The sequence below is a fragment of the Pundamilia nyererei genome, unplaced genomic scaffold (genome assembly GCF_000239375.1).
Source record: "Pundamilia nyererei isolate P.nyererei 1_Seehausen unplaced genomic scaffold, PunNye1.0 scaffold00128, whole genome shotgun sequence".
Taxonomy (NCBI): Eukaryota; Metazoa; Chordata; class Actinopteri; order Cichliformes; family Cichlidae; genus Pundamilia; species Pundamilia nyererei.
The window spans coordinates 1,684,346-1,695,329 of NW_005187529.1; the positions used below are offsets into that span (position 1 = coordinate 1,684,346).

Here is a 10,984-nt window from a genome sequence, read left to right on the forward strand (position 1 = left end):
TATTTATTTTTTAGAATCAATGATTCCAGTCTCTTAGTGACTAGAGGGAAGTCTGTTTTGGTATGAGCATTACAGCATCAGGGAGTTTCAACGTGGCAGTAAATACACTAAAAGAAAAAAGCTTAAGCTGTAAATGCAATTAAAAGCAAATTTGATTCCTCATTTGAGTTCCAAATTTCAGCTAAAGTGTTAACCAGTCAATTTTTGTTGTAAGACAGTAAAGTAAAGGCTCCACTGAGTCACCACAGTAATTATGCGAAAAAACTGAATTGTTTACATGTATAGTCCTGCAGATGCACTTTACTGCACATGTACACAGAAAAACAGCCACAAATGGATGCAGAGCAGAATGAGGCAGACATCCATTGAAAATTTAAATTAAAAATTGAACACTCAAATTTATTAATCACCTCAAATCTAGCCCTCAGACACCCTCTAGTCCAAAGCCCTCCAAAACTAAAAGATGAGCCCAGAAAAGAGTCCCTTGTGTGAGCTGGGGCTGAGATTAACTGCTCCCTCTCAGACATTATCTGGCTATTATCACAACAACACTGCTTTCCAAGCACCAATCAGTTCCCCAAATTATGTCAAGAAACCATTTTCAAACATTAGAAAGAAAAGAAAAAAAGTCGAAGTAGAGCTGGCCAATTTCAAAAGAAATTATGGCAGAATATCTACTCCACGGTTAGAAGCACACCAATAACAATCTTAACTAAGTACATTAGTGGTCACTCTTTGTGTAGAGTGGAGTTGAGTGGTCAGAGATACACATCCTCCTACAATTTCTAATGTTTAATGAAACAGCAATGTTTACAGTAAGTACTTCAACTCTTTATATTATATATACACTCCTTTGGCGAGGAGCAAGGCACACCCAAGGGTCCCTGAATGACCAAAACACACACATTACATGGATTGATCCAGACACAAACATGAAAATGATATATCATAGACTGATACATAACAGTTATATATTAATCTTTATACTTGATTAAATAAATTGTATAAATATTTATACCACTATTATTGTGTACACTCAAATTATTTTGGCAATATTTTTTTCAGAAGCACCGTGCCAATATAGCCACTCTGAATTTAACTGAACTGATGAGAGCAAAAGTGAGAGAGAGAGGGAGAGAGAAAGAGAGAGAGAGAGCAAGAGTGAGCAGAAGCAAGAGAGCGCAAGATATCTCTAAAGTTCCTATTTACTGTACACAGGCTATGGTTGTCTTGTAGCTTTTTAACGCCGCCAGCTGGTAAATACTGGTACTATAAAGTATTTCTACATCTTGTTTCAGGACAGTTTTTTTCCTCCTTCCTCAGCTAAAAGCTTTTATTATTGTTTGCATGCCTCTAAACAAAAGTACTAATTATGGCCACATGCACAATAAAATTAAGCAAGACATGCTAAATCAACCTTTATGTATTTTGTTGTGGATAAATTTACATTTTTACATCAATAAATGTGCTCTTTCTGGTATTTACTGCCACATTGTGGTGTAAATTTGTACTGCAGGTCTGAGGATCATGAAACATTTTGAAGAAAACAGGACTTCTCAATTTTTTGGTTACTCAGCGCATTAAATAACTTGTCTGAAATAAAATGACTGTTTTGCTCTTTCTATAGTTGCCAGTGTTACACTTTTATTTCTAATACATAATAAATAAATAAAATTCCATAAATAAAATATCTATTTAATTGCATTGATAATGTCTTGGGGTTTTAAATCTGTGTTGGCACACCTACACAATTGTGACAATTAGCTAGGAGCCCTAGTATAAATTTTATACTAACATTTGAAAATTGTGTTAGGTTAAGGTTAAAAAAAAATGAGCAAATGAGCAGTAGCTGTTCTCCCTAAGTAAATAAATAAATGAATACATGGAAATAAAAAAATCTAAAGGAAATAAGCATAACTCTATTTAGTATGTGTGTATATTCCTGACCTCAGAAACAGGACTGTCCAATCCAAGGTCACTACAGTGCAGAGCCAGTAGTCCCATCACTCTGAGAACCTTGCTCCGTCTGCAAGGCATTTTTCATTTTTATTTATTATGTTAATTGTGAATTTTCAGCTTGGATATCATCTCGGGATTTTTTAAAAACATTTTCAGTTACTGATTTTATAAAACTGGTCATGGTGTTTAAGTTTTCCAGCATCCTTAGAAGAAAAACACAACATAAAGCAAAGAAAATGTATAAACATCAAATTTCTTAGAGCATGCTTAACCACTCTAGATATAATCATAGGAACTGCAGTTCATAAAACAATGTTAAAAAAAAGCAATTGAGAGAGGATGTAGAATCGTGCTTTTCTTTAATCATAATGTTTTGCCACATCAGAAATTAGCACTTTAAAAAAAAAGCAATGTTACAGTGTCCCCTGTTTATAGAACAAACATACATTGTATACTTACATGTCCCAGTTAGGAGCTTGTCGCAACAGGTGGACCAAAACTAGAAGCTGAATGAAGAATTGAGGAAATTAGAGTGACAGAAAGAAGGAAAAGGATAGCAAACAATATAAATATGTAGAAAATGATGATATATTGCCACAAAGCATGGAATCTAAGTTCATTGTGACTTCTAAAAGGATTGTTAATGAGAGTGTTCGATGTTTTAGTAAAAAGAAATTAACTTTTTTCAAATTCAAATTGTTGAGTGGAAAAGATGAGCCGTATAAAAAACAATTATCATTACTTTATTTAATTACAGATAGAAAAAGTATGGTTATATCAGTAATAATACCATAAATAAAAAACATTCTAAATATAATTTTCCTGTGCTTTTGTTAATCTTAATCTTACATTTTTTTCAGGAACTCTGTGCCCAAAATCAGATTGAAAGAGGTATCTTTATTTGAGCCCTGAATAATTCTATGAAACTGCATCCTTGTGCGGTACTAATGACTCCCACTTGACTAATGACTACCTGGGAGCAAAAGCATGACCCACACACCTACATCCTCTTACTGAAGTTCTCTGTTGACAGGGCAAACAAACAGACAAAAAAAGACAGCACAAGGTCAGTAGAAAATGAACAAACTGGAAAACAATAGCTCATTATAAATATTCAATTGTAGACATGCCAGTGGAAAGATTTCCAACTATAATCTTCCTCAGCTAACACTAAGGATCCCTTGCTGTCATGTAGGGTTGAGATATTAAATACATTCTATTAAGCTGCACAGTTATGCAACTGTTCTCAAGAAACCCACCCAGCAGATCATATTTCAACAGGAGTCTAAAACAAATATGTTTTCCTACCAGTCTTGAGTTAATCAGCCTGTTAGCGATAACTGTATGTCCAACCACACAGCCAAGGTAGCACAGGAGGTTGAGTTTGGATCGAGTGGCCGTGGAAGTGGAGTGGCTCTGTTCTTCAATGGATGAACAAAGCTGTGATAGAAAGACAGTCCACTCTTCATCACTCAGAGACTGTAGCTTCTCACCTGCAGGAAAATAGAGAGGATTCAAGATAAAAACCAGGGACAATACACTGAGATACTTTTTTGCTTTTTTTCAGGACACTAAACTGACTTTGTGCCAGCTCAAAAAACATACCTGAATATGCAGGTACACATAGGGTTTTAGGATCATATCGCACAGGTGTGTTCTTCAAAATCTGTTAAACAGAGCTCAAAATAGTCAATTGTAGCCATTTTTTCTACATTGCTAGTAAAGGTTGTTAATAAATGTCTTATTCTTATGTAAGAAGGAGCAAGAAAGTTTCCCACTAAGAAGACTTAAAGACTAACAGAGGTTTGACAGATGTATTTTAATGAATTAAAAAAAGAAATATGAAACAGCCATCATATCATATAATTACACGCCTTTACCTTGGGGTTGTCGAGGACTGGGGTGACAGTGAGATCAAATTCAGTGTGGAGAAGATCCTTCACACAGGGTGTAGTGTCAGTACAGTTACTGGTAGTGAGAGTAACCTGAGGTGCAATGTTCTGATTTGGACAGTCAGATGAACTGCAGTTTCTGATTGAGTTGGCACGGGAGCTACAAGAACAGGAAGAGAAGAGTATGGAGAGCAATGTATGGTTTACTATAGACATCTGAGTACCACTCGTTCTAGGTGTGTTCCTACTGTAAGAGTAAGTCCAAAGCTTACATATCACTTTTGAGACACGAGATTCACATTCTTCCTCTGGAATGATTTATCTGTAAACTTGTGCACTGAAAACAGGAACAAAACTCTGTAAGGGAAACTAGGAAAGAGTGAGTACAGAATACCTGAGCAGAAAAATGGCCTCAGTGCTGTCCTCATCCAAACCACTCTTTGGCTTCAGGTCTGAAACATTATCTGGAGAAGTAAGCACGTGTGTACTTAAAGACACATAAATTTGTGGTATGGTGAAAGATGAACCTTACATCATAATAAGCAGAAATCAGATCTGCGCAATAGAAACTACTAGTATAATGTAGACCTACAACAAACCAAAAACCAAACACAAACAAATTCTAGTACAAAAAAATGGTAAAGCAAAACAGTGGAATATAAAACCAGATTAATGATTAATTAATGGTTTGAAGATAAATATTGTAAAAAACAGAATCTATCACACATACAATGTTCATATATACAAAAATGACTAGTGTTAAAGTACAAATTAAAATTCAAAGTTAAGTAGCTTACTGTGACTAAGTATTAAATGTTGTTGCTTAATCTAAACCACACAGACTTTGACGAATCTGTTACCTAGTGTGAATGACTTATTGGGCTGCAGTGTGCGGCACATTTGCAGACTCCCAGTTAACTTAGAGTCATCGTCAGGTTCTCCTTCTCTTCTTCTCTCCCTTCCGACTTCACTATTCAGGGTCTGGCTTTGGCTCAAGGCTCCAGAGGATGTGTGGTTGACAGAATTTTGGCTGTCAGTCCTTCTGTCACATGGCCTGTCAGTTGTTGTAAGAGATGATATTAGTTTCTCAGACATCCCATAAGCTAGCTGACTGAGGGCTAAGTGGCTGTTGGCAAGGCTCGCTGCTTGCCACGGATGGAAAAGGTCACATGTGTTTGTGTGTCTGTGGAGGTAGTGAGAACTAAAAAGACTTCATGGTCATTTTCTTTCTTTTTCAGGTCTGAGCACTGGCTGAAGTTACCCTTTCTAACGTGTAACAGAGAAAAAGGAAGTATTTCCGTTCAGACGGGTTCTTACTACTCGTTTTACTCGGTCAGTTGGTGTAAGTGAAAGTGCTTCCTGCAGAAAGCAGGACACATGAAGTCTACTCATGAATGCACCCAGCTATCATCTGCACTATTCTTGAATGGATCCAGACAGATATTGCAGGCAAAAAAAGAAAATTTAAAGATCAATTCAACTTAATCCAACATCGGTGTTCTTGTATGTAGCTCCATCGGATAATGCCAAGAAAAGGTCTATGCTGAAGCACATGAGTGAAAATGGCGATACAGAACCCTTTCTGCAAGCTGTTTCTTTATTAGCTAAATTCTCTGATATCAACCTTTGTCAAACACGATTCACATCCCCACTGACAGCCAAAAATAACAAGGAAAATAAATGCTGGTAATTATGTTGGACTTTTAAAATCAAAACACATTAGAAAAATGAAAAAACATAACCTACCTGAAACTACAAGAAACAACCTCCTTGCAGACATTTTCTGCCTCTTCATTTTCTTCATTCTTCTCTTCACCTTTTTCGGCATCCTCTTCCTCCTTTATAATCTGTTTCCAGAAAGGGTGAGCCAGCAGTTGTGGCCAGTTCATCCTAAAGATACATCAAAAAATTAAATGCATTATGAGTAACACCTTACAATACAACCAGGAACTACAGCAACTCCCCTGTAAATGGAACTTTAATTATTTTATTTGAAATTACATTGTAGTTACATTTACCTACAAGTAGTATCCCAAGAATAAGGGGTTAATAAGTCAGTTTTTTATAAAAATAAAAAAAAAGAGAGAGAGACATAATTAAACTGTAGGTAAATTTAAGCATGTATAAAAAAATTTAGGTAGTGCCTAAATTCCTGGTATTATACTGTATGTATTATACTGTATTTTTAAATACTGCATAAGTATTTTTAAGTACTGTGTAATTTCTTGGTAATTTTGTAGAAAATCAAACTACACTAAACTACAAGTCAGACTTAGCTCCATTACACAGGCCTGCAAGTTTATTTGTTCTTGTAATTTAGAAAGGGAGTCCTTCTTGCAATGCATTGGCAAAATAAAAGGACAGTTAAATAATAGAACATCCATCATGCAAGCACTCAGAAGCTTCAGTTAATGTCATTAGAATTGGGAAAAATATGATCAGGCCGTATTTCCAACCATGATTCTGGCATGACTGTTGATGCCACACGAGTTGGTTTGGGTATTTCTATAATTACTGATCTCACTGCAGTCTGCACAGCTCTGTCGAACTGGAGTGAGAAACAAAAATACCCCGTGAGAAATACCTTGATAATGACAAAAGTCTCGGGAGAATGGCCAGAGTGTGCTGACCTGACATTAAAGCCGAAAAGAGCTCTGATAACCACGCTGGGGTGAGCAGAAGAGCATCCAAAACATTTACAACTTCCAGGCAGATGGGCTACAACAAAACAGGACCATGTGTGTTCTCTCCTATCAGCCAAGAACAGAAATTTGAAGCAGCAATGGGAACAGACTCACAAAAACTGGACAACGCAATACTGGAAAAATTAATAATTATGAATAATGAATTTTAATTTCTGCTAAGGCACACAGATGGCAAGGTCAGACTTTGGCATAACTAGCATGACTCCATGAACCCAGACTGCTTTGTGTCAGTTCAGACAGGTGGTGTAGTGGTGTGGTGATTTTTTGTTTTCAGCACACTGAGCATTCATTCATTCATACTGATCACTCATTTATTAAATCCCACTGTCTGAGCAATGCTTCTGAACATGTGCATCGATTTATAGAAGCATTTGAGCATCCAGATGATGAAACTATAGCAACTGTATCAGAATTGTAAGTGTTTGTTGTGTGTGTATGAGCTTAACCTCCTCTCAGGGTTTTTGTTGAGCAACCCTTTCAGAAGACTCTGGAAATCCTGGCAGGGAGAACCTGCAGAAACCACTGTACAAAGAAGAAAATTAACCAAACAAACAACAACAAGAATAAAATCAACAATTATCTGTTAAAACTATTTTTTTCTAAATATCAAACACTATATGAAATGTGACATCTTTGTGTGCGAGTCTGTGTCTGTATATAATGATGTGGGTGTGCGAGGAAGTGTTTGTCACCTGTCTGCCTGGGAGGTGGTGGTTCCTTATTCAAGATCATCTCCCTCAATTCAGTGTAGTTGTCAGAGAAGAAGGGGGGTGTACCTGGGAAACAAAAACAATATAGAACAGTACCGTAACATATTACAGGCCAGAATTAGTATTTTCATTAGTTTGAGTCTGTTTGCATATCAGTACCAGTGTACATGTAGTATAATATACAACCAAGAGACCAGAGATCAGACTTCATATTAGTTTCTGATCCTTCCAAAACCTCTGGAGCACTGTAAGCTGTAGAACCTGAAAATATACATACATAAATGCACACAGAGTAGTTAAAAAAACAGATAGCATAAAGTATACAATATGGTATAGTCTTAACATATTTTAATTTTTTAAAAAGTTTTTATGCTGCTATTTTTTAATCTCACCAAGATTTCAAAACAACATTCCCTACACAAGACATGTTTTTGTCATTGCCTTAAGTGAAATACCTCTCCTAAGGTTGCACACCCAGAGCACTGGATGCAACATTAAGACCTTGCTTACATTTCCATCTGAGCAACAGCAGCTACTAACAGCTGTATATCTTTAGAGCCTCTCTTATCTCTAATCAGCTGGTTTTATACAGTCAACAAATGATAGCATACAGAAACAGCATGATTACTAACCTTGTAATCTTTTCTTTAAGTTGTCAGTGTTCTGATTGCTGTCTCCTTCCTCTATCTCCTCGGATGCAGAGAACAAGGTAAGGAAATCCTGCAGCGTGTCTCCCTCTGCCTTAGACAGACAGAAGTTACCAAACTTCAGAATGCCGCTGCCATCAAGTAGGATCTATGAGCAACAGAAAGAGAAATATTACAACATTCATATATGATGGTAGCATTGCTGTTATACACTTACATAGAGATGAATGCAGGTGCAAACCTTAGCAGGAGTCAGGTCAGAGAAAATGATTCCTAACTCATGGATGTGTTTCAGTCCTTTGACTAAGTGCCATCCAAACCTTCGTACCGCATCTTGTGACAGGCTTCCATCATGGGCAATTACAGACTCCATGGAACCCCCTGAAATTTCCAGCACATGTTTGTATGCAAGTTTGGCACATGAGGTAAAAACAAAGAGAACAAAGAATGACACACCTTGCACTGCTTAAAAAAAATGTGGTTACAGACTATACCAACACTGAATATATATGAGTAATGGGGAAAAACACATTCTGAAAGGACATTTATTATTAAAAACTTAAAATATTAAAGTAATTTAAGCCTTAAGCTGCTATAAGTTGTGGTTCTCATCAAATATATTCTTTGATATTCGGGTACTGTTTATAACAACTGCCAGGAATAATGACTGACCTGTACAAAGCTCCACCACCAACCACAGGTGGTTACTTGTCTCATACCACTCGTAGAAGTTGGCTATATTTGGATGATCCAGATCCTGGGTGAGGCGTACCTAATACAAAAGTGAATCATCAGACCACTTTTATAAAGCAGGCTTTTTACGGCAAAGCTCAATGCCAAATTCCACCTAAAAATATCATGCACTAATCATTCACATGATCTTATTCAATATGAAAAGCACACTGTATATATGCTAGTGTACTGGGAGCAGTGGCCTCAGAAAGGGAGATCATCCCCTAACAGGCGGAAAATAGATTGACAGTTAGATATATCAATACTAATCACGGCCTTCTTTGGACTGTTAAAAACAACTCTGTTATTGGTATATAAAACTAATACAACTAGCAGATGTACTACTAAGTTCAAACATTGTCCTACATGGTTAGTAATCTCGGATTTCTTGGTTTTGTCAGTGCATTTGATGGCAACATAGTTGAGATTGCCCTTCCTTCTTCCTTTATAGACAACTGAGTTGTGGCCTGCCCCAAGCTCCTCGTACAGAATGAAGTTTTCCATTTGCTGTGGAGAAGAAAAAAAAGGCCTAATTTATATCTATTCACTTCAAACTTTTTTTTTCCCCATCAGTGAAAAACAGAAGCCTTACAGTAATTCAAACTATACCATGCAAGTTGTACGTACGTATGGAACATTATCTGCTCTTGCACGCGTTTTGATAAATGGGACCTCTGGGAATCTTGTCATAAATCTGTTTTAACAACATCCAAATACATATATATATTTAAAGGTGGGGTACTATATTTGTTGGAGAGCCACACCTGTAAAACAATCCGCCTGATTACCTTTAATTAGCGGAACACCTGTTTTACTACAGCAGCTTCATTAGAGTCAACCACTTTTATAACGAACTCTTAACATTCACCCAGAAAGACAAGACAACAAAGTGTGTATTTTATGCTTAAAATAAATAATTAACCTTTATGTGTGAAAAAACATATATGTTATGAGGCATTAACGTAAATTTTAAAATAACGGTTGACCTCGGGGGCTTCATGGTCTGTTGTACGTTCAGGAGCTCAGGTAGTTTGCACTCTTTGAACAAAAAAAGTTAACAGTTGAAGTGAAAGTAATTATAAGAGACCTGCACACGCCTGTACACAGGCTCATAAAAAACATTTGCGATTAATGCTGAGCTTGTTATTTTTTTACACTTCACATTAAAGTAGCTTGAAACCTACCTCTTCAACGACCCGCTGTTTGTGAGCGGAAGAGTGATGGGTCGCATTGTTCCAAATGGAAGAGTGGGGGGTAGTGAAAATGTTGGCATGAAATAAAGGCTGTATCTTCTCGTCATAGTCATTATATGTGCATACAGATAAGTAATTATATTTAATAAAATGTTTCGGTTTAAATAAGATATAAGCAAAACTGTGATTTTGTGAAAAACGCTGTATTAGTTTTAACCTGATCCACCTCCAAATGGTATATTCCCACGTTGCTAGGATACTAGAGTGAACACAACAGACAGCGGCGCTTGGAATCCAAATTAAAGTGGCTGTAATGGCGTTTTATAATAAACTATAACAGAGAAATTTATAAAACTCAGTTTTAAATTTGTGTTATAAAAATAATTTTCAGAGTACTTCTGAATATTCCGGAGGTAAGCTCTAACTCTGGTCATACTCCGGTCTTCGGGGTCTAAATGCAGGCATACACACAATCCATGTGAGAGTGTAGAATGACGTCATTAATTAAATGATATTGGCAGACAAAAGGCCTTACAGTGTTTGCCAGCCCACAGGGCAGCGGGGACACTGGTGAATTAAGTTAAAACTGTGTGAAATGTGGTCATGTGTGAGACGTTTTCCATTGTGGCTTCGTAAAAGGTGATTGACTTTATTGAAACTGAAATCTTTTTCTAAACCTAACCAAACGGTTTTGTTTCCTCACTCTAATCAAACTGTCTGGAAATGAGAATGAATAAATAAATAATTTTTAAAAAATGTTTGAAGCTGGCTTACGAATAACTTAATAAGCTAGGGATAGAAGTATGTCAGTCTTTTGCGGCAAATTTCTCTCCATATAAGAGCAGGGAACGGTGGAAATCTGCATAAATTTAAAACTTCCCAACTAGCTAGGTTACATAAAAATGCCAGGGACGAATTCCGGAGAACATATTTCATTCAACAAAATAAAAGCCAGTGATGCTTTCAATGTATTTACCACAGTTTTTTGTTATTGCAAAGTTCAAGTAAAGACAACAGTCATTACATTTCTTAACCCGGCTGTGTAACCCGACTGTGTCAACTGAGGAAGTTCAGGGTCTCTCCAAAGATCCTCAGGATTTTCTATACAGGCGCTGTGGAGAGCATTTTCACAGAACATCACATCGT

The 10,984-nt window shown here is 36.7% G+C and overlaps 1 protein-coding gene across 2 annotated transcripts in view; it reads right to left on the bottom strand.

The window, feature by feature from the left end:
- The window catches only part of ulk4 (unc-51 like kinase 4), an 89,242-nt gene extending 79,358 nt beyond the window's left edge, over nucleotides 1-9,884 (bottom strand). The window contains exons 1-17 of one of the 2 annotated variants that reach the window (XM_013913370.1): nucleotides 9,830-9,884; nucleotides 9,012-9,152; nucleotides 8,586-8,685; nucleotides 8,155-8,294; nucleotides 7,899-8,061; nucleotides 7,426-7,527; nucleotides 7,249-7,332; nucleotides 7,003-7,078; nucleotides 6,482-6,601; nucleotides 5,598-5,741; nucleotides 4,712-4,905; nucleotides 4,246-4,315; nucleotides 3,840-4,011; nucleotides 3,565-3,625; nucleotides 3,268-3,452; nucleotides 2,419-2,465; nucleotides 1,948-2,026 (exon numbers count right to left, since the gene is read on the bottom strand). In XM_013913370.1, the coding sequence (XP_013768824.1) occupies nucleotides 1,948-2,026; nucleotides 2,419-2,465; nucleotides 3,268-3,452; nucleotides 3,565-3,625; nucleotides 3,840-4,011; nucleotides 4,246-4,315; nucleotides 4,712-4,905; nucleotides 5,598-5,741; nucleotides 6,482-6,601; nucleotides 7,003-7,078; nucleotides 7,249-7,332; nucleotides 7,426-7,527; nucleotides 7,899-8,061; nucleotides 8,155-8,294; nucleotides 8,586-8,685; nucleotides 9,012-9,149 (1,875 nt within the window). In that variant the 5' untranslated portion in view covers nucleotides 9,150-9,152; nucleotides 9,830-9,884. The remainder of the gene's footprint in view (nucleotides 1-1,947; nucleotides 2,027-2,418; nucleotides 2,466-3,267; nucleotides 3,453-3,564; nucleotides 3,626-3,839; nucleotides 4,012-4,245; nucleotides 4,316-4,711; nucleotides 4,906-5,597; nucleotides 5,742-6,481; nucleotides 6,602-7,002; nucleotides 7,079-7,248; nucleotides 7,333-7,425; nucleotides 7,528-7,898; nucleotides 8,062-8,154; nucleotides 8,295-8,585; nucleotides 8,686-9,011; nucleotides 9,153-9,829) is intronic. The other variant, XM_013913371.1, reaches the window with a different exon arrangement.
- Between the last annotated feature and the right edge of the window lie 1,100 nt (nucleotides 9,885-10,984).